This window comes from Anarhichas minor, unplaced genomic scaffold, assembly GCF_050575085.1.
Source record: "Anarhichas minor isolate MPS153535 unplaced genomic scaffold, ASM5057508v1 ptg000055l, whole genome shotgun sequence".
Taxonomy (NCBI): Eukaryota; Metazoa; Chordata; class Actinopteri; order Perciformes; family Anarhichadidae; genus Anarhichas; species Anarhichas minor.
The window spans coordinates 6179858-6200627 of NW_027466501.1; the positions used below are offsets into that span (position 1 = coordinate 6179858).

General features: G+C 46.8%; 1 protein-coding gene across 1 annotated transcript in view; it reads left to right on the forward strand.

Annotated features, from left to right (window-relative positions):
• Positions 1-20770, forward strand: part of large1 (LARGE xylosyl- and glucuronyltransferase 1) — a 139994-nt gene that overhangs the window by 52908 nt on the left and 66316 nt on the right. Inside the window, exons 5-6 of the mRNA XM_076076049.1 lie at positions 11357-11480; positions 11730-11901. Of these exons, the coding sequence (XP_075932164.1) occupies positions 11357-11480; positions 11730-11901 (296 nt within the window). The remainder of the gene's footprint in view (positions 1-11356; positions 11481-11729; positions 11902-20770) is intronic.

The following is a 20770-nucleotide window of genomic DNA, read 5'->3' on the forward strand; positions in this document are numbered from 1 at the left end:
TTTATACATCCATTCACACATTTATACATCCATTCACACAACATTTATACATCCATTCCTCCATGCTGAATCACTCACCTGACACCACCTGACCCTGCAATAAGCTGACCTGCAGCTTTTATCAAACAATTTCCAGCTGTGTTTCCTCCTATATTGTTGATTTTTGATGGGAAATTGAATATGCTATACATTTTCTGTGAAACAAGATTCAAGTGATATATGCCACAGTTACTGTACTATACAGTCAGTTAATTTCCAGCCGTATGTTGTTTAGCCTACACTGTAAATTCAATACTTGCCACTCTTGCCTCGGTGATGGAGAGTCCTGTAGAATCATTCTCACTGTGTGACCGATGCCGTCCCAGCTAAGAAATGGCCTCTTTCTGCTGTATTCAGTGAGACAGCGGGGCATTCTGTAACGTCCAACAGCAGCTGTTTATGTCCTGAGACTGTCCTCACTAGAGAAACGACAAAGCTTTGAATGACCTCTGTAAGGGACCTCTTGTGTTTTGTTCTGGCAAAAGTAGTACACATTGTTACATGCCACAAATCCTCTTCATGGGTGGTAGGGGTGTCCCCATTGTCTAAATTAATTTTGACTTTCGATTTTAAGATCCCAACTTGATTCAGTTGCCATTAACAGCATTGGTTATTATCTCCCAGTCCCTGGCTTTAGCAGGTCCCTCAATTACACTGCTGTCGCTTTAAAAATGACAACTGTCCTCTTTAAAAACAGGCTACATTACGATGGCGTATCAGGGCCATTATAGGTAAAAAAAATAAATAAGAAAGGACTTACAGAGGCAGAATAGTGTTGTGCAAAACTGTGATAATGCCAGTCTCTGTCTGAATTTCGTTGCTCCTATAGTAGTGTTATTATGGTAAGGATGGCCTTTTAGGGAGGTGAAGATCCTGAAAGATACATGCACGTTTTCTTTTATGTTCTTTCTGTGTTCTTGTATGACCTTAAGTAGACAATAATACTGTAGAAGTTACAGGGAAGTAGAGATGAACACCTTCTATCTTTGACTACACGGCAGTGTGTCTTTTATTTCAGCACAGCTATCACTAAAAATCAACAGTTGAGAAGACGTTACTCTGAAACAAGCAGCAACCTCTGCTGCTGAGAAATGAAGCCAACACCAAAGTGTCAAAAACTGCAGTTCTTCAAATGGCCACTTGAGGCTCCAAAAGCCAGTCAATTCCCTAATGCCGTGTTCACACCAAACGCTTATTCGCGTCATTCGCCGGTGTTCATTCGCGTGAATCGCGCCAGAGAGGGGGCGTGGCTTATTGCCCTGAAAGCCGTTCAACTGTCCGCCATTAACCATGGAAAAAATAACCCATTTCTGCTTAGTACGTGTTGTGGAAGTCACAGATATCCTGGGAAACTAAACGCCGTCATGTCTGGTTCATAACATAGTCCAGAGGAGCTCCGTGGATTTTATCGAGCTGTGTTCACTGTGTCTAGCAAGCCACACGTCGCAGTTTACTACAGCTGTATGAACACAAAATAAACTGATTTGGCTGTGATTTAACGGCAATAAACCGACAAAAAGGGACTCCGAAATAACTACGTAATGATGCCGATTTGTAGGCTACCGTATTTTCCGCACTATAAAGCGCACCGGATTATAAGGCGCACCTTCAATGAATGGCCTATTTTAGAACTGTTTTTATATATAGGGCGCACCGGATTATAAGGCGCATAGAATAGAATAGCGTCGTAAGCGTGTCTCTTGAAAGGTGCCATTTTGGGGTCTTTATACACACAAGTGGTGTTGGACTAGGAGTAAGCACAGTACCGGTGTTTACCGCGGTGCGGCTTTGTAGTTTACCAGTCGTACTGAAACATTTTGACAGAGCGCCGTGTACAACCAGTATGGATCAACCAATTAACCAATTGATCCATATATAAGGCGCTCCGGATTACAAGTCGCACTGTCGTTTTTTGAGAAAATTAAAGGCTTTTAAGTGCGCCTTATAGTGCGGAAAATACGGTACTTGTCTTCTCAATGGAGCTCGGTTGAACCGGTGCTAGGCTATGCTAACATTGTAGCAGCTCCACCAACACTCCATAACGTCATCTAGACGTAAATACGGCAGCGTCTATTCATTGTTTGTACCATATGGTTTACACACACACATTTATACACATAGTTTGGTCCGGTCTCTATTGATATGAGGTATCGTAGAGCTCTGGGTGAACACAGACGACTACAGTATTTATTTCCTGATACAACAACGGCAGGAAGTCAGTGATGACAGGAGAAACATCTCAACGCTGATAGGCTATCACGCCGGGGCGTAACGTGAATATTTCGGCGAAGTTGAAAAATTTCAACTCTCGCGTTTGGGGCGATTTGGCAAATTTGGCAAATTCGCGTCAATCGCGCCGCATAATTCGCGTCAATCTTAGCAGTTTCTCTTCATCAAATAAAATTCTTGCAGAAATCTCCACATGTCAAAAGTATTTGGTACCAAATCACAGCATGGCTTTTTCTACGGTGTTCCTCAAAGTCTTCTCAATGTTTTATTTTGGAAGAATCTTTGATAATTTTGATCAGTTCTCGATTGGTAAAAGAATGTCAAATTCAGCACCAAATTTGTGTAACAAATGGTATCAACCCAAAGATTGCTTAAAAACCGTATAGACATACTAGAGCATGGCGACGGACATTATATACTTGCATCATAATGTCCCATGCCCTTTTACACTTTCCCAATTTATTTTAAATAACTTTTTATAATAACTACTTTTTAATTAATTTAATTACAATAACTTGTTTCACTACGCTGTTAAAGTAACAGTGTGTACGATTTAGTGGCACCTAGTGGTGAGGTTGCTGATTGCAACCAACTAAATACCCCTCCACTCACCTGTCCTTATTTGAAAACTACAGTGGCCTTCCAGTAGAGATGGGTATCTTTAGGATTTTAGTACAACTAGGAGCTACTCTTATCGACACTCTGCTCTTTTACATGACAACATTATTGCTTTTAAAAACATATATAGAATTTTAAAAACAAATTAATTCAGAACAGGATTAGAATTTACTTTTCAAATATATCTAAACAACAAATTCACTATATTTAGTCAGTAATATCTCACTGGAACCAAATGTAAAATATGGGTCAAATTAAAGTTTATAAAGAATGAAGAACACAGACATCAGTCAGTTTCCGGGACCGTCAGGGCAATGGAAGCCAGCAGGCTCATAGTTGGGTACAGGACACCAAACTCCTTATATTTGAGGACAGTTCAGACAGTATGGCCAGCTGTGTCATGTTCTGAAAAGGTTCAAAATTATATCAGTAACACAGTATAGTGTTCATGATAATGTCATGTGAAAATGTCACATTTTTAAGTTACTTTGAGTGGACCACAGACCACTTGCTCCTTGAAAGAGGCCCGTTCTTCAAAGACGCTTGACAATTAAATGCAGTATATCCATCCATCCATCCATTTTCCACCGCTTATCCGGGGTCGGGTCGCGGTGGCAGCAGGCCAAGCAGGCCGACCCAGACCTCCCTCTCACCGGCAACATGTTCCAGCCCATTCTGGGGGATCCCGAGGCGTTCCCAGGCCAGCTGGGAGATGTAATCTCTCCAGCGTGTTCTGGGTCTTTCCCGGGGTCTCTTCCCAGTTGGACGTGCCTGGAAAACCTCCAGTGGGAGGCGTCCAGGAGGCATCCTAATTAGATGCCCGAACCACCTCAGCTGACTCCTTTCGACGCGAAGGAGTAGCGGCTTGACTCCAAGTTCCCTCCTGATGACCAAGCTCCTTACCCTATCTCTAAGGCTGAGCCCGGCCACCCTACGAAGGAAACTCATTTCGGCCGCTTGTAGCCGCGACCTTGTCCTTTTGGTCACGACCCAGAGTTCGTGACCATAGGTGAGGGTAGGAACGTAGACCGAGTGGTAAATTGAGAGCTTTGCCTTCCGGCTCAGCTCCCTCTTCACCAAGATGGTCCGCTGCAGCGCCTGCTTTACTGCTGCAGCCGCACCGATCCGCCTGTCGATTGCCCGCTCCATCTTACCCTCACTCGTGAACAAGACCCCGAGATACTTGAACTCCTTCGCTTGAGGTAGGCACTCCGTCCCCACCTGGAGGGAGCAATCCACCGGTTTCCGGCAGAGAACCATGGCCTCAGATTTGGAGGTGCTAACTCTCATCCCCGCCGCTTCACACTCGGCTGCAAACCGCCCCAGTGAATGCTGGAGGTCATGATCCGAGGAGGCTAACAGGACCACATCATCTGCAAATAGCAGAGAGGCGATCCCGAGACCCCCAAAACTGACATTCTCCGCCCCCAGGCTGTTCCTAGATATCCTGTCCATGAAAATCACGAACAGGACCGGTGACAAAGGGCAGCCCTGGCGGAGGCCAACACCCACCGGGAACGTGTCTGACTTATTGCCGAGAATGCGGACACAGCTCCTACTGCAGTCGTACAGAGACCGGATCGCCCGTTGTAACGGGTCCGGCACCCCGTACTCCCGCAGCACCTCCCACAAGACCCCCCGAGGGACCCGGTCGAAAGCCTTCTCCAAGTCTACAAAGCACATGTAGACTGGTTGGGCAAACTCCCAGAGCCCCTCCAGTAGTCTTGCGAGGGTAAAGAGCTGGTCCACTGTTCCACGGCCGGGACGGAATCCGCACTGCTCCTCTTGAATCTGAGGTTCGACAAGCGGTCGGAGCCTCCTTTCCAGCACCCTGGCATAAGCCTTCCCCGGGAGGCTGAGTAGTGTGATACCCCGGTAATTCGAGCACACTCTCCGGTCCCCCTTTTTGAAGATGGGAACCACCACCCCGGTCTGCCATTCCATGGGCACTGATCCCGACCCCCATGCGACATTGAAGAGGCGTGTCAGCCAGGACAGCCCAACTATGTCCAGCGCCTTCAGCATCTCAGGGCGGATCTCATCCACCCCCGGCGCCTTGCCACCAAGGAGCTTTTTAACTACCTCAGCGACCTCTGCCAGGGATATGGGTGAGCCTCCCCCTAGGTCCTCAGGCGCTGCCTCCTCTGCAGAGGACATGTTGGTCGGGTTTAGGAGTTCCTCAAAGTGCTCTTTCCACTGCCTGACGATGTCCTCCGTCCGGGTTGGCAGTCCCCCCCCCCCCTGCTGAGAACAGCCTGGGGTAAGCCCTGCTTTCCCTTCCTGAGCCGTCGGATGGTTTGCCAGAACCTCCTTGAGGCCAACCGAAAGTCCTTCTCCATGGCCTCCCCGAACTCCTCCCATGCCCGGGTTTTAGCATTCGCGACCACCGCAGCTGCAGCCCTTCTGGCCTGCCGGTACCTGTCAGCTGCTTCAGGAGACCCCTGGGCCAACCAGGCCTTGAAGGTCTCCTTCTTCAGCTTGACGGCTTCCCTCACCTCCGGTGTCCACCACCGGGTTCTCGGGTTGCCGCCACAACAGGCACTGATGACCTTCCGGCCACAGCTCCTAGCAGCCGCGTCCACAATAGAGGCTTTGAACATGGTCCACTCGGATTCCGTGTCCCCAACCTCCCTCGGGATGTGTGAGAAGTTCTTCCGGAGGTGGGAGTTAAAGACCTCCCGGACAGGGTCCTCCGCCAGACGTTCCCAGTTTACCCTCACTACACGTTTGGGTTTGCCGGGTCTTTCCAACCGGTTCCCCTGCCATCTGATCCAACTCACCACCAGGTGGTGATCAGTTGACAGCTCAGCTCCTCTCTTCACCCGAGTGTCCAAGACATATGGCCGCAAATCAAATGATACGATTACAAAGTCGATCATTGATCTCCGGCCTAAGGTGTTCTGGTACCAGGTACACTTATGAGCCACCTTATGTTCGAACATAGTATTCGTTATGGCCAAACCGTGGCAAGCACAGAAGTCCAATAACGAAACACCATTCGGGTTCAGATCGGGCAAGCCGTTCCTCCCAATCACCCCCCGCCAGGTTTCTCCGTCATTGCCCACGTGAGCGTTGAAGTCCCCCAGGAGAACTATGGAGTCGGTAGGCGGCACCCTTTCCAGGACCCCTCCCACCGACTCCAAGAAGGCCGGATACTCCGAACTGCTGTTTGGTGCATAAGCACAAACCACAGTCAGAGCCTTGCTCCCCGCAACCCGTAGGCGCATGGAGGCGACCCTCTCGTTCTCCGGGGAGAACTCCAACACAGCGGCGCTCAGCCGGGGGCTCGTGAGTATCCCCACTCCCGCCCGGCGCCTCTCACCCTGGGCAACTCCGGAAAAGGACAAAGTCCAACCCCTCTCCAGGAGCTTGGTTCCAGAGCCAACGCTGTGTGTGGAGGTGAGTCCAACTATTTCTAGCTGCTATCGCTCCACCTCCTGCACCAGCTCCGGCTCTTTCCCCGCTAGCGAGGTGACGTTCCACGCCCCTAGAGCTAGTCTATGCCGCCGGCGATCGGCATGCCCAGGCCTCCCGCCCGACCCGCTGCCCGGTCTGCATAGCACCCGACCCCAATGCTTGTCCCTGCGGGTGGTGGGTCCACAGGGTGGCTGCTCCATGGTGTTTATTCGGGCTGAGCCCGACCGGGCCCCATGGGCAAAGGCCCGGCCACCAGACACTCGCCTACGAGCTCCCCTCCTGGGTCTGGCTCCGGGAGGGTGCCCCGGTTTCCCTGGTCCGGGCGAGTTGGCTAAAGTCCGTGGGCTAACTATCATAGGGCTCGTTTTGAACCGCTCTTAGTCTGGGCTCTCCCCTGGAACCTGTTTGCCTTGGGAGACCCTACCAGGGGCTAATGCCCTGGACAACATAGCTCCCAGGATCACTGAGCCACTCAAACTCCTCCACCACGATAAGGTGGCGATTCGCGGAGGAATGCAGTATATGAATTCTTTAACTCGTTTTATGCATAGAAAAATCCAATTCATTGTCAATATAGCGATCACATAAGACAAAACAAAAAATATGGTAAACCATTACAAAAGAAGCTTACATTGAGCTTGTCAAAATAGGTGCAGCCCACAAGATTAGCTAGTTGCAGCAAGGCTGGATAGTTGGTGTGGTGGGCTATTTCATGCTTTATTAGCCAGTACAAGCACTTGAATGCCCCCACCACAGCCTCATGCTCCAGGATAACTGTGGGCTCAAATGATGCAAGGACAGTGTTGCCTGAAATTACATGCATCATCAGCATTGAAGAGCCAAACATGTTATTGATCAAATCATAATAGAATAAACCATTTTTACCTGCTGTCAAACTTGACTGGCGCTGACAGGCTATTCTGTGATGCAGCACTCGGGCTCTTGTCTGTACTTGGACCCGGAGCTACTCGCAGGAGAGCGAGTGTTGCATCTTCACCACATGGGATATTGTTGTCTGCTTTTCAGGTGGTTGACGCGACAGCGTGCTCACCTGTGTGTGTGTGTGTGTGTGTGTGTGTGTGTGTGTGAGAGCGTGCGCATCGGAGCGGAACTTTGCCGTGCGCGATACAGAGAGCAGAGGAGAATTGTACACGTGCGACCATGTAGACACAGAAATGACATGCAGTCGTGTAAATAAGATAAATAACATAAGACTGTTTAGTTTGTTTAATAACAGAACACAGTATAGACCTGTTCTATAGGAAAGGGAACCATAAATTACCTTTAACCATTGGGGGCCGTTGAGGGGGTGGGGCGCCCCCCTAATATAATGGTAGGGGAAACACTGGTAAGGAACGTAGTTGCCGTCAACTCAAGTAACTTCACCAGGTTCACTTGACCACAGCGGCCTCTCTGCTCGCCCCTTGTTTGTGTCTATATGTGTGTGTGTGTGTGTGTGTGTGTAGTTGGAGGAGCTCAGCCTGACCGAGAGAGCAGTGAGGTTCGCTGCAGCGTGATAATAAATGAGAAAACATTGAAAAGTACTAATAAAAAGCAGCAGTAACGTCGGGGCTTATCAACACTACAATCTTTCATTATTTAGCAGCGGGGCCGTTTAACACCGGGTTTCAGAACGCATCCCTACCTTCAGATAACATCAAAGGAGAAAGGCTCCCTCTAGAGCCAGTGTCCGTTCTGGCTGCTGTAGAAACATGGAGGCGCAAGATGGTGGACTCTGTGAAGACGACCCGCTCCTTGTAGATATAAATGACTTTTTCTAAGCCAAGGAGCACTACTTCTTCCAGGTGATTATACATTGATTAAAACATAGTTATGAATATGATATTCCTTTTCTGCCAATTAATTCCCCTAAATGTTACACTCTGTCCCTTTTAAACACAAAAACAAGAAGTGGAGACACTAGATGGAAGGAGGGTACTTTTCAACAACACCTGCAAAAAACCACCAGATCCCAATCATATCTGTTTGTTAATGATGCCTCTGTAGTCAGAGATGGCGTGTTGTACCCGTGTGTAGTGGGAGGCAAACTGGCACACTTCAGCCACCAGTCATCACTCAATACTTGGTCCGTGATTCCCAAGCCAAGTCCTCTGCCCCTAGGTTTCAGACAACCTTGAGCAACTATGGTTTGATTTCTAGGGAAAAGATGGAGCCACGCACAACTGAAGTGGTTAGGTGCAGAATTACAGAAGGGTGTTCTTCAAACCTTTTAGTTGGGGTGTGGAACATGGATGGATTAATCAATGGGCCAACCCGGCACAGGTCCAGGGGCCCAAGGGTTTAGGGGCCCCCAGGTGCAGACCCTCTGCTTTATATACAGAGAGAGAAACAGAAGTGACTTCCTCTTTACATGGAGGTGAACGCTCAGGTTCAGAACAATCCTTCACTCCTCTCTGAGCAGAAGAGAGCTCAATGTATCTGCATCTGTGTGCACTCTGAAAGTCTACTGGAACAAGATAACTATGTTGCATGATGAAGATTACATGATTAGATTATCATAGGCACAGCACTGATGATCAGGATGTTCGTGACATATTTGCTTTCTTATCAGCATGATCCCAAGCATCCAGTGAAAGGCTAGTTGCTGTTTGTCCGGAGGATGTGAAGACCCTTTCTGTTTGCACTGCTGCTGCTGACAGCTTGTGTGCAACCAGAGTTCCGATACATTTTGACAGCTCCCAGCCCACCGTACTTATTGAGCAAGTGCAGCTGACACATTCATTCCCAAAGTCATTCAGCACAATACACCCAAGGGTGCTCACATCCTCAGCTCAGTGTCACTATTTGGAAGTAATGAATACCTATTTGGCACACACCCTGTCTTCTATTTGTGTGAGCTGTAACACGGAGTGTGTCGTCTTTATTTGGATGAAGCTTTGGGCGTCATGTCTGATGAATCACCTCCTTCAATGTGCCCCGTCTGCTTTACCAGCCTCATGGCTGCCTGCAAATGCTAATTCCTGAACTATATAGTCAAAGTTGTCCAAACAATGTTTACTCCCCTTACTTGCTTGTTCTGGAGCTTTCAATCTGTAAGAGTGGTAGAGCAGGGTCGTCCTTCAATCAGAGGAATCAGGTTCGATCCCCGGCTCCGCTAGTCCATGTCGATGTGCCCTAGGGCAAGACACTTAACCCCAGCAGTGCCTGCAGTGTGTGAATGGGTATGAATGTTAGTTACCAGGTGGCACCTTGCATGGTAGCCCCTGTCATCAGTGTATGAATGGGTGAATGATGACATGTAGCATTAAAGAGCTTTGGGTGGTCGGAAGACTAGAAAGTCACTAAACAAGTACAGTCCATTTACCATTGAATCATATGACATGGTCTCTGTATCCAGATGAAACTGTAGATGTGGGGTTAGCATTTAGTCTTAAAGGTCCTGTGAAAATACCATAAGCATCTGACATTAATTGAGAATGTGTTGCTTCTTGAAACACCTGAATATGTGTGTGGCCATCATACTTGGTATCTTAAAGGGACACTCCACCAATTTTAAAAGTAAAGGCTGGGCTTGTGTCAATATAATTTTCACAACTTGAATAAAGGGTAAATGGACTAGTACTTGTATAGCACTTTTCTAGTCTTTAGTCCACTCAAAGGTCCTTCACACTACATTTCATTCACCCACTCATACACTGTTGGCAACATTCCGCCTGCCCATCAGGACTAAATACTAAACATTCACACCCATCCATCCACTGCAGGCACAGCCTTCGGGATAAATGCAGGTTAAGTGTCTCTCCCTGCATTGCTCCCGATTGAAAGACGACCCACTCTACCTTTAAACCACCGCCGGCCCACCCGAGTTTCAAACCTTTTTTCCATAACCACAATTTGAGGAATGTAAATGTTCTTCTACTCACTATCTTCTAACAAAAGAAGATAAATTGTTAAAAAAAATCTTTAAGACAAGACCTGTGTTACACACTGGACAGATGCTGGGTTTTTTGGTGTTTAACCCACATTGAGGAACACAAGTCGTCATATCTAATTTGGGTTTTGACATTTTGACAATTTGGGTTTATCTGTCTCTTGAAAGTCTACTAATTTTAGCAAAGTTCCATTTTAAATATCTGCAGTAAAAAGGAAAAGGCTGGAATTCAACGGTGACACCAAAACCAACAATATGTTAGTCCATTTCTGTATACTTTCTGAATTCCCTAGCAGTCTGAGACTTCCAACTCCAAGCACAAATGTATAGTTTCATTTTTTAAAAGGCTCAGTCATTTCCTAAAACAGCTGGTCACTGTAGTTTCTAGCAAAGGTTACTCGGGCAGGAGGAAATAATGCATTTGTTGGGGACTATCTTTAGGAGTGGATTAATCTACATTTGGTGGCAGCAGGACAGTGTATGTGGGATTGAGTCAAGATAAACTACAGTTTTTGGAACAACGGAGCATTACGGCACTGAGGAACACTTTCATATAGAATCTATCTATTCATATAGAATATCACCAGACGTATCCTTTAAGTGACATACTGCATAGTCAACAGTTCTATTCCAGCCAAGACCCTGTCATGCACACTATACCCCCACTTGTCCCTTGTTTCCTGTCTACCTGTTTTAAAGTCTCAGTAAATACATGAATAAATCAATTCTGAGTTAATCTGTATGTATGAGTATGTGTTTAAGTAATGTTTAGTAAAGCAAAATGAAGTTGGATAGATATCCTTATTTTGACAACTGCATGGTAATTACTAGTTTGAGAAGAGTTACTTTACTTTAGTCTATTATTTAATAGTGACTTAACACGTTGATTAACATCAATAAGGATTTAGCAAAAAGGCCAAATTTGTTACTACAGTCCCTGCATGTTTCTCCTATTTTCTTTTCCTTTCCAGTTATTCCAGACATTGTTCAGCCCTACTTCACACAACATGTTATGGATTAGACAGAATGGCCCTTTTAGTGTAGTTGTATTGAAGAACTCCTTGTGTGAAGTTGTTTAAGTTTATTCAATTTCAACCAGGATGGTGCTGTGAAAGAGCATTGAGCTTATTCATGTTTGTTTCTGTTTGTGTCTGTCCACAGACGGAATCCACTACATTTCCATTTCATCACAGACTCCATTGCTCAGCAGATCCTGTCCTCTCTGTTCCATACCTGGATGGTCCCTGCAGTCAAGGTCGACTTCTACGATGCAGATGAGCTAAAGGTGAAGAACACAACTCCTCTTCACCTCACGAACTCCCAGCTTCCCTCAGAAATACTCAGACATGCATTCAACTTCACTTGCTATCCTGAAGTGCTTAATGATCTGACTGCCCCCTTCTTTGATTCTTGTTAGCTCTGTTTACCATATTTTAAGGATGCTGTTGCATACAGAAAAAATATTACACATTTTTTAAATTCAATACATTTGAAAGCAAATTATCCGAACCCTGCATTTGTGGGGTTTTCTCAGTCTGAGGTGTCATGGATCCCCAACAAACATTACTCTGGAATCTACGGCCTGATGAAGCTGGTGCTAACTAAGACGCTGCCGTCCGTCCTGCAGAGAGTCATCGTCCTGGACACAGACATCACATTTGCCACTGACATCGCTGAACTCTGGGCTGTCTTCCACAAGTTCAAAGGTAATACAGCTCCTATCTGTAAACTAAATTACCAATTTATTTAAGCAAATTAGAGTTTCCACTCTAATTTTATCCAAGCAGCAACCTCTGGTGCTGAAAAATGAAACCAATACAGAAGTGCCAAAAAATGCTGTTCCTCAAATGGCCAACTGAGGCTGACTCTGAAGAGAGTCAATCCCCATAGACCTCCATGTTAAAATGCCCAACTTTACAGCAAAAATAAACATGTGTAGTCAGTGTACATCCTGGTACAAAAAACGTCATTTTATGTGGCCCGCGAATCCGCATAAAAAATAAATAAAAATAAAATATATATATATATATCCATTCATCCATACATCCATTCATTTAGCCCATACTTCTGTGTGGTGTAGATAAACAATGCATCATAATAGTCAAGATGCTGCCACCAGAGTTTTCTGAAGTAGCCCCTCTAATGAGGATGTCTCCTGTCTGTGCAATCAATGCAGTTGTTAATGTGTTGCATTCATCAATTATTTTGCTAATATTTGTCAAACTCTCAAGACTCTCCGCTCTCTATCTATGTGTGAGGACACATTCTCTCAGCTGAGCACACACACATTCAAATAGAGCATGTGGGGGCGGGACGATACGGACACATTTCTCATCATCACCAGCCCAGTGCTGGCCCCAAAGATACATCGGCCTACCCAGTCTGCCAGATGGCCAGTCTAGCCCTGGAGAGGGCCAAGTGCAAATATGCCTTCATTTCAGGAGGAAGCAAGTGTTTGACCCAAACAAGACTCATGATGGCAGCGCGTGTAGACGCAGCGACCCCTCTCTGTCACGACCATGTGGTGTTTTGTTCTGTTACTAAATGTTTGTACGAAAGTTGTTCGTCTTCATCTCCTCTGTCTACGTCGGAACACAAGTACAGTTGCCAGGTTCTGTTAATCATTGGCAGGACCAAGCTACACAACCCTCTGGACACTGCACAAGCAGAAACAATCAAGGAGCTCGGATTACTCCGCCGGCCTGTGACCACGCCGAACTCCACTGCTACTCCTCCCCCGGAAAGGAGACGCCGCAAGCGGTGTGAGAGGAAGCAGAAGAGGGGCAAGCGTGGAGGTATCCGAGCTAGGCTAGCGGCTAATCCAACTCGCCCAGCCATACCATCCATTATCATGGCTAATGTGCGATCCTTGGAAAAATAAAATGGATCACATACGACTGCTGAGGACGGCGCAGCGAGACGTGAGTAACTGCTGTGTGCTTCTTTTCACGGAAACATGGCTAAATGACAACATCCCCGACTCCGCTGTGCAACTGGAGCAGCTAACATGTTACCGAGCAGACAGAGCCCTTGTTACAGGAGGAAAGACTGACGGCGGCGGGGTATGTGTTTACATCCGTGATGCATGGTGTCGGGACGCTGTTGTGGTATGTAAACACTGCTCACCACTGGCGGAGTTTATGATCATACGGTGCCTTTACAGCGATTCTGCTAGTCGTTGTTTACATCCCTCCCACCCCCAACAACAGTGACAGAAGTGCGGCACTTTGTGAACTGTATCAGGCCATCAGTGAACAACCGACAGCTCACCCAGACGGCTTCACCATCCTCGCTGGAGATTTCAATCACGCTAACCTTAAGACTGTCCTTCCAAAACTACATCAGCATGTTGATTTCCCAACAAGAGGGGAAAACATTTTGGATCTGGTTTACACTACTCACAAAGGAGCGTACAAGGCCTCACCCCTACCCCACATAGGACTCTCTGACCACATCACCGTCCTGCTAATGCCAGCATACAGACCAAGAGTGAAAGTCTCCAGACCGGTTCTGAAGCAGGTACGGGTGTGGCCAGAGGGGGCCCCCTCCGCTCTCCAAGACTGCTTTGACACAACAGACTGGGGAATGTTTAAGCAGGCAGCCACATACAACAATCACACAGACATTGAGGAGTACACAGACACTGTTACTTCTTACATTAGTAAGTGCATTGATGATGTGACCCATATAAAAACCATCATCACTCGGGCTAACCAGAAGCCATGGCTGACAGGGGAAGTGCATCAGCTGCTGAGGGCCAGAAACAACGCCTTCAGAGCCGGGGATGAAACTGGCCTGAGAAGAGCGAGAGCCGACCTGTCCCACGGCATCAGGAAAGCAAAACAGGAATACTCAAATAAGATAACCAGTCACTTTAAAGACAGCAGAGATACACGGAGCCTGTGGCAGGGCATTCAGACCTTTACGGACTACAAACCCGTGCCACAGATCTGCGACAGCAACATCTCTCTGCTAAATAACCTCAACAGCTTCTTTGCACGGTTTGAAACACAAAACAGCACACGTCCACACAAGACTCCGCCCCCTCCCCACGATCAGGCTCTGTGCCTGTCTGCTGCCAGCGTGAAGAGGACACTCTCCACTATCAACACCCGCAAGGCAACAGGTCCAGACAACATCCCTGGTCGTGTGTTGAAGGACTGCGCAGAGGAGCTTAAGGATGTCTTCACGGATGTCTTTAATACTTCTCTGAGACAAGCTGTTGTTCCATCATGCTTCAAGGCCACCATCATCATACCTGTGCCAAAGAAATCCACTCCGTCCTGCTTTAATGACTACCGTCCGGTGGCACTGACCCCCATAATCATGAAGTGCTTTGAACGGCTACTCGCATATCAAATCCATTCTTTCCCCCACCCTGGACCCTTTCCAGTTTGCATATCGAGCCAAACGGTCCACGGAGGATGCAATCTGCTCTGCTCTCCACCCAGCCCTCACCCATCTGGACACTAAAGACTCATATGTGAGAATGCTGTTCATCGACTTTAGTTCAGCATTCAACACCATAATCCCACAAAAACTCATCTGCAAACTTGACCAGCTGGGGCTCAACACCTCGCTGTGTAACTGGCTGCTGGACTTCCTCAGCGAGAGGCCACAAGCAGTACGTGTCGGCAACAACACCTCAAGCAGCATCACACTGACCACAGGGGCCCCTCAAGGCTGTGTGCTCAGTCCACTGCTCTTCACCTTGCTGACACACGACTGCACCACAACCTACAGCACCAATCACATCGTCAAATTTGCAGACGACACAAGTCTGGTTGGTCTCATCACCAATGACGATGAGACCCATTATAGGAAGGAGGTCAGCCTTCTGACCACGTGGTGCAGAGACAACAACCTCCTTCTGAATAACAGCAAGACCAAGGAGATTATTGTTGACTTCCGGAGAGGCCACACTAAACACCCACCACTGACCATCAATGGTGCTGATATAGAGAGAGTGAGCAGCACCAAATTCCTGGGGGTGGACATCAGTGAGGACCTCTCATGGACAGCCAACACAACATCACTGGCAAAGAAAGCCCAGAGGCGCCTCTACTTTCTCCGCAAACTGAAGAAGGCAAGAACACCACCACCCATCATGTGCACTTTTTACCGAGGCACCATTGAGAGCATCCTGACAAACTGCATCACTGTGTGGGGCGGAAGCTGCACTGACCACAACAGGAAAGCCCTGCAGCGCATAGTGAACACAGCTGGAAGGATCATTGGTGCCTCACTCCCCTCCCTGCAGGACATATACGACACCCGCCTCACCCGCAAAGTGACCATGATTGTGCGCGACTCCAGCCACCCCTCACACAGTCTCTTCAGCCTCCTGCCCTCTGGGAGAAGATACCGGAGCCTCCGTGCTCGCACTACCAGACTCTCAAACAGCTTCGTCCACCAGGCTGTTAGGAAGCTGAACTCTCTCCCTCCTGTCTTTAAGACTCCCTATGTCCGACTGCTGCTAAATACAGAATGATAGTTTTTCTTAATATATATGTTGTCTAAATGTTTTTCTATCTATTTTGCACTTTATTATCTGTATTCACTTTTTATGTTGGACTGGAGAGAAACGTTTTTTCAACTCCTCTGTATGTTCGGTACATATTGAGAAATTGACAATAAAGCTGACTTTGACTTTGAATAGGATTTATTATTTATACACAGGCTCTGAATCTGTCTCTACACACTAATGCATGAAGTACATTGAAGTAACATGCACATGTGAGTGCTTTCAATGCATGGGTGCTTGTGTTAAATAAAGTTATTTTTCTCTGTTTGACATTAATACACCACGATACAAGAGGTTGCCCACTATAACCCTGTTCTACACACACCTGTCACTACAAAGACATTAAACACAACTTCTTTTCCATTCCTTTCATCCATCACATTCTGTTCATCAATGTTAAATAAATCTTGGACAATGAATGCTACCACACCTGCTGTCTTCATGAATTTGCTGAGGGTGACCTATTTTCAGCATCCACTCGACGCCACATCATCACCCAACGCAACATGCTAACATGTAGCACTTTAAGATTTGCTCAGTGGATTTATAGGCCAGTGGAAGTGGGGCGTTAAAGAGCAGAATTACGTATGCTTTTGCTACTCCTAATTAGGTCATGGCACTGAAGACTGAAAGATAGACTAGAGCAGGCTAACAGACGGGTACGGTAGTTTATACTAGTTTAAATATGAGTTTATGCAGGTACAGGTTAGGATTAAAGGCTGTTTATGCAGACACAAATGAAAGGGGAACAATCCCTTTAATTTGACATGAAAGGGATAGTTTGGATTGTATGAGGTACTACACCATAGTCAGTGTATTACCTAGAGTTAGGAGAAACAGACAGGAGTACCAGCATGGGAGCAAAGCAATGTACTGCTGTGGACATATTTTAGATATTATGATATATGATTATCAGTGGCGGCTGGCCAATAGAGGGCCATGGGGCCTGGCCCCACCTTGAGCCACACAAAAAAAAAAATAATTATAATAATCATAAATTATACAAATTGTCAATATTTGTGTTTTTGAACTATGGAATGTACCCAGTAATATGTGTAAAATATGATATCTGCGCAAAATATATGCTTTTCCTGCTCGTCCTCTCCGCCTGTGTGCTCGTGCTCTCCGCCTGTGTGCACGACACGTCTCAGAACGCGCAGCTAGGGGGGCAAAATCATTTTGGCCTAAAAGAGGCGGGTCTATGAAGCAGTTTAGCCAATTGCTGATTAAAGATATAAATGAGTGACATACAATTTAGCCAATCAGCGCCCTCAAATAGATTCAGCTAGGGGGGCCAAAACGATTTTGCCCCCCTAGCTGCGCGTTCTCGTCAGGAGAAGTCTCTACAGGCGAGCGCCAGCGCCAGCGCGAGCACTACTCCTCCAGGTCTCGTTTGAGAGGAGAACTTTGCCGGATAAACTGCAGTGAAAGAGCTGATATCAGATCAGCCTGACCTCACAATCAGACAGCAGACTAGCGGGAAAGGGAAGCAGTACATGCGAAGCTTCTGTACTAGCTGTACACCAGACAGGTTTGGGTAGCTGGATGACGTCATGCTAATAACTTATTTAGCTTTTTAAAACAACGGGGACAGATCCAGCACGGACAGTTAGGGAGTGAGGGATGAGGAGGTAAGGAAACATGAGAACACCAGGACACACATGGAGAACTCTGTCAAGCTACATATTAGGCAAAGTGAACATCTTTTCTTCTACATAGTTGTCCTCAGTCTCATCTGCTTAACTTGGTCATGGAGGCATCAACATTTAACTGAGATGATAAATTAACAGTGAAAACTCATCATAGCTTATGTGACGGCCCCTGTCTCTAATCACTGCAAGTATGCTTTTGTCCCTCTGTCCCTAGAGAGCAGATTACCTGATGCAGAGCACCTGGTCTGGGAACAGGGAGGGCATAAAAACCCTGCTCTAGCGTTGCTCGGGGCGGGTTTACTCTCCGGCGTACGTGGAGTGATCCCAGCCAGTTGCTGCCGGTTATTTTGGTTTTAGTTTCCTTTGGTTTCGCTGACAACACCCACACTTCATCCCACACGCATTCACGTTGACACTACTGATGTTATTGATTGACACACTTCATAAACTTAACTATTTCTTTATTTAGTCAAATAAACATTTTACGTTAACATCATTTGTTGTGTCTCTGCCGTATTTGTCATGGCCTAGGAGCCGGGTTATGACAAATTGGGGGCTCGTCCGACTTTTTTCCCGTTTGTGCTGTGATTTAGGTAAGACTTGGGACGGGGTAGTTTTGTGTTTGTGGGCATTTTGTACCTAGCGTGCGTTTTTTAGGATTTGTTTGTTTGCAGCGTTTGGGTCAGCTAAACGGTTAAAATATGTCTGAAGGTTGGTTTTCATCTACGTTTCTGGGTGCATGCCTGTGAAAAGTTTGTTTGCTTCCTCCTTTGTTTACTTGTGCCGCCGGTAAACGTAGCTGCTCATGTGAGTATTGATTCAAGGGAAAGGACAACGGGTGGATATATCTACTGGGTAAGTTACGTTCATATTTATTTTTTTGGTCTTTTCTTATCCAGACTTGGTGAAGAGGACGTTTGTGGTTATGATTATGCTGCAGCGGGCCCAGATGACTCCTGCAAATTGCTCGGTGCGCAATTCTATCAAAGTGGTGCGGAGTTTTCCCTGGTAGACGGTAGCGACGTTGCCCTTTGGGTTCGTTGAGCTGGTTTTCTGTAGTGCTGTGGCGAACGTGGTTGAAGCTTGCTTGGGAGCATGTCCGTGGTTTCAGGGGAGTTGCTAGCTTGCTAGTCGCTCTGCTAAACCAGCGGTCTTCAGTGCATAAATACCCACCACAAATAGCTGCATGAAGACTAGGGATGAGCTTAGTTAGCTGGGTTGATTTTTAGATAGCGGGGAGACTCCAAACCGGGGTGAGGAGTATTCCTCATTGCGCACAAGGGGAACATTTGTGGCGTCTGTCTGGTTCGGCTATGTGCGTAAACGTGGATTTGCTCGATGGGTAGTCATTGTAAATAGTGGAAATGTCTGAGGTTGAGGCGTTCATTGCCGCTCCATCTCAGGAGTTCCTGGATATAGGCACAAGAGAGCAGTTGCTCTTGATTGCAGATCATTATTCAGTGGTGGTTGTAGGGGATAAACGCGTCAAGGAGAACATTAAATATGCTATAAAGTCAAAATTGACCGAGATAGGACTTTTGTCTGGAGGTAAACAAGAGTCGTCTTCAATGTCTACTGCGGTATCTTTTCAAACTCATGGACTAACCTTTGAACAACAGAAGGAGATTTTGCTGTTGCAGATGGGACATGAGAAAAGTAAATATGAATTGGAGATGGAACATGACAAATGTAAACATGAATTGGAAATTAACAAACAGATAGAAATTGAGAGACTCCGCCAGCAGTCAGAGACTGCAAAGATAGATCTGGAGAAATATCGTTTGTCTCTGGTCAGAGATGTCATATTGTCCGGTGAGGATCGGAGCGCGCAGGTGCCCAGGTCTGCTGTGGATCGCTTTGATGTTAGCAATTTGCGCTGGTTACCACCGTTTAATGAAAGGGATCCGGACACGTTCTTCGTGCTGTTTGAACGTGTAGCTAAGGCTAGAAACTGGCTCGATGCGGACTGTGCGCTTATGCTTCAGTGTGTCCTCTAAGGGAAAGCACAGGAAGCGTATTCCTCTTTGAGTCTGGAGGATAGCTCTAGCTATTCTAAAATAAAGTCGGCGGTGCTTAAAGTGTATGAGCTGGTGCCAGAGGCGTATCGCCAGCGTTTTAGGTCCTTAGAGAGGAAAAGTGGGCAGACATATGTGGAGTTGGTGAGAGACCTATCGACTCACTTCAAGCGATGGTTAACTGCCCTTGACATAGATACTTTTGAAGGTCTGTGTGAGTTGATGATCTTAGAGCAATTCAAAAATGTCCTTCCAGATCGCATTGCGACATATGTCATCGAACAAAGAAGCACAACTGCTGCTAATGCGGCCGTGTCAGCGGATGAATACGTGTTGCTTCATAAGAGCAGTTTCAGAGAGGGTTCTGTGGCTCGCGATGGTTTTGGTGGGCGGGGAAGTGGTTCTGACGCGGTTTCGCAGGAGATGCGTTCAAGGAAGGTCGGAGTTTTTAAGTCTGACTTTAGAGCAGGTGGCAGATTTGACAACAGTAATACCTGTAATTATTGTCGGGAGGAAGGACATTGGAAGGCAGATTGTCCTGCGTTACAGGCTAAACTAAGGGATGTAAGATCTAATGTTAGGCCTGCTGCGTTTGCGGCTACGGTTAAAGACGGCTGTTTTGCTGAGGGGCTTGCATCTCACTCTGAGGGGCTTACATCTCACTCTTGTGACCGGGGGGTTTTGGCAGCTTATGCTCCTTTCATTCGAGGCGGATTTGTGTCACTTTTGGGAAGTGAGGTAAAGGTCCCAATAAAAATCTTGAGGGATACAGGTGCCTATGATTCGTATATCGTGGACTCTGTTTTGCCTTTGTCTGAGGAGACGGACACTGGTGACTGTGTTCTCAGTCGTGGGATGGGATTGGAGATTCTCCCTGTTCCGTTGCACAAGATGGTGCTTGACTGTGAGCTGGTTAAGAGTGAGATAGCTGTTGGTGTGCGTCCGGCGTTGCCTATTGAAGGTATACATTTTATTTTGGGCAACGGCTTGGCTGGTAGCAGGGTTTGGACGGACACTCTTCCCACACCGGTGGTCACATGTTGTCCAATTGATTCTACGTCTGACGAGAGCTCCAGAATGTTGCCCGAGGTCTTTTCATCCTGCGTTTTTACACGAGCTATGAGCAAATCAGACCCTGACATGTCGTCTGACGACACGGTCGAGGTAGTTTTGGAGGTCCCATCTCTGTCAGAGCTTCCTGTATCCCTGTCGCACAGTGAGGTAGTAGATGAGCAACGTGGGGATTCTTCTTTGAAAGAAATATTTGAGCGAGTTTTGCCTGTTTCTGAGATAAATAGTGCAGCCAATGGCTACTTCTTGCAGAACGAGGTGTTGTTCAGAAAATGGGTTCCCATGGGTGAGGATTGTGTGAAAAATGATGTTT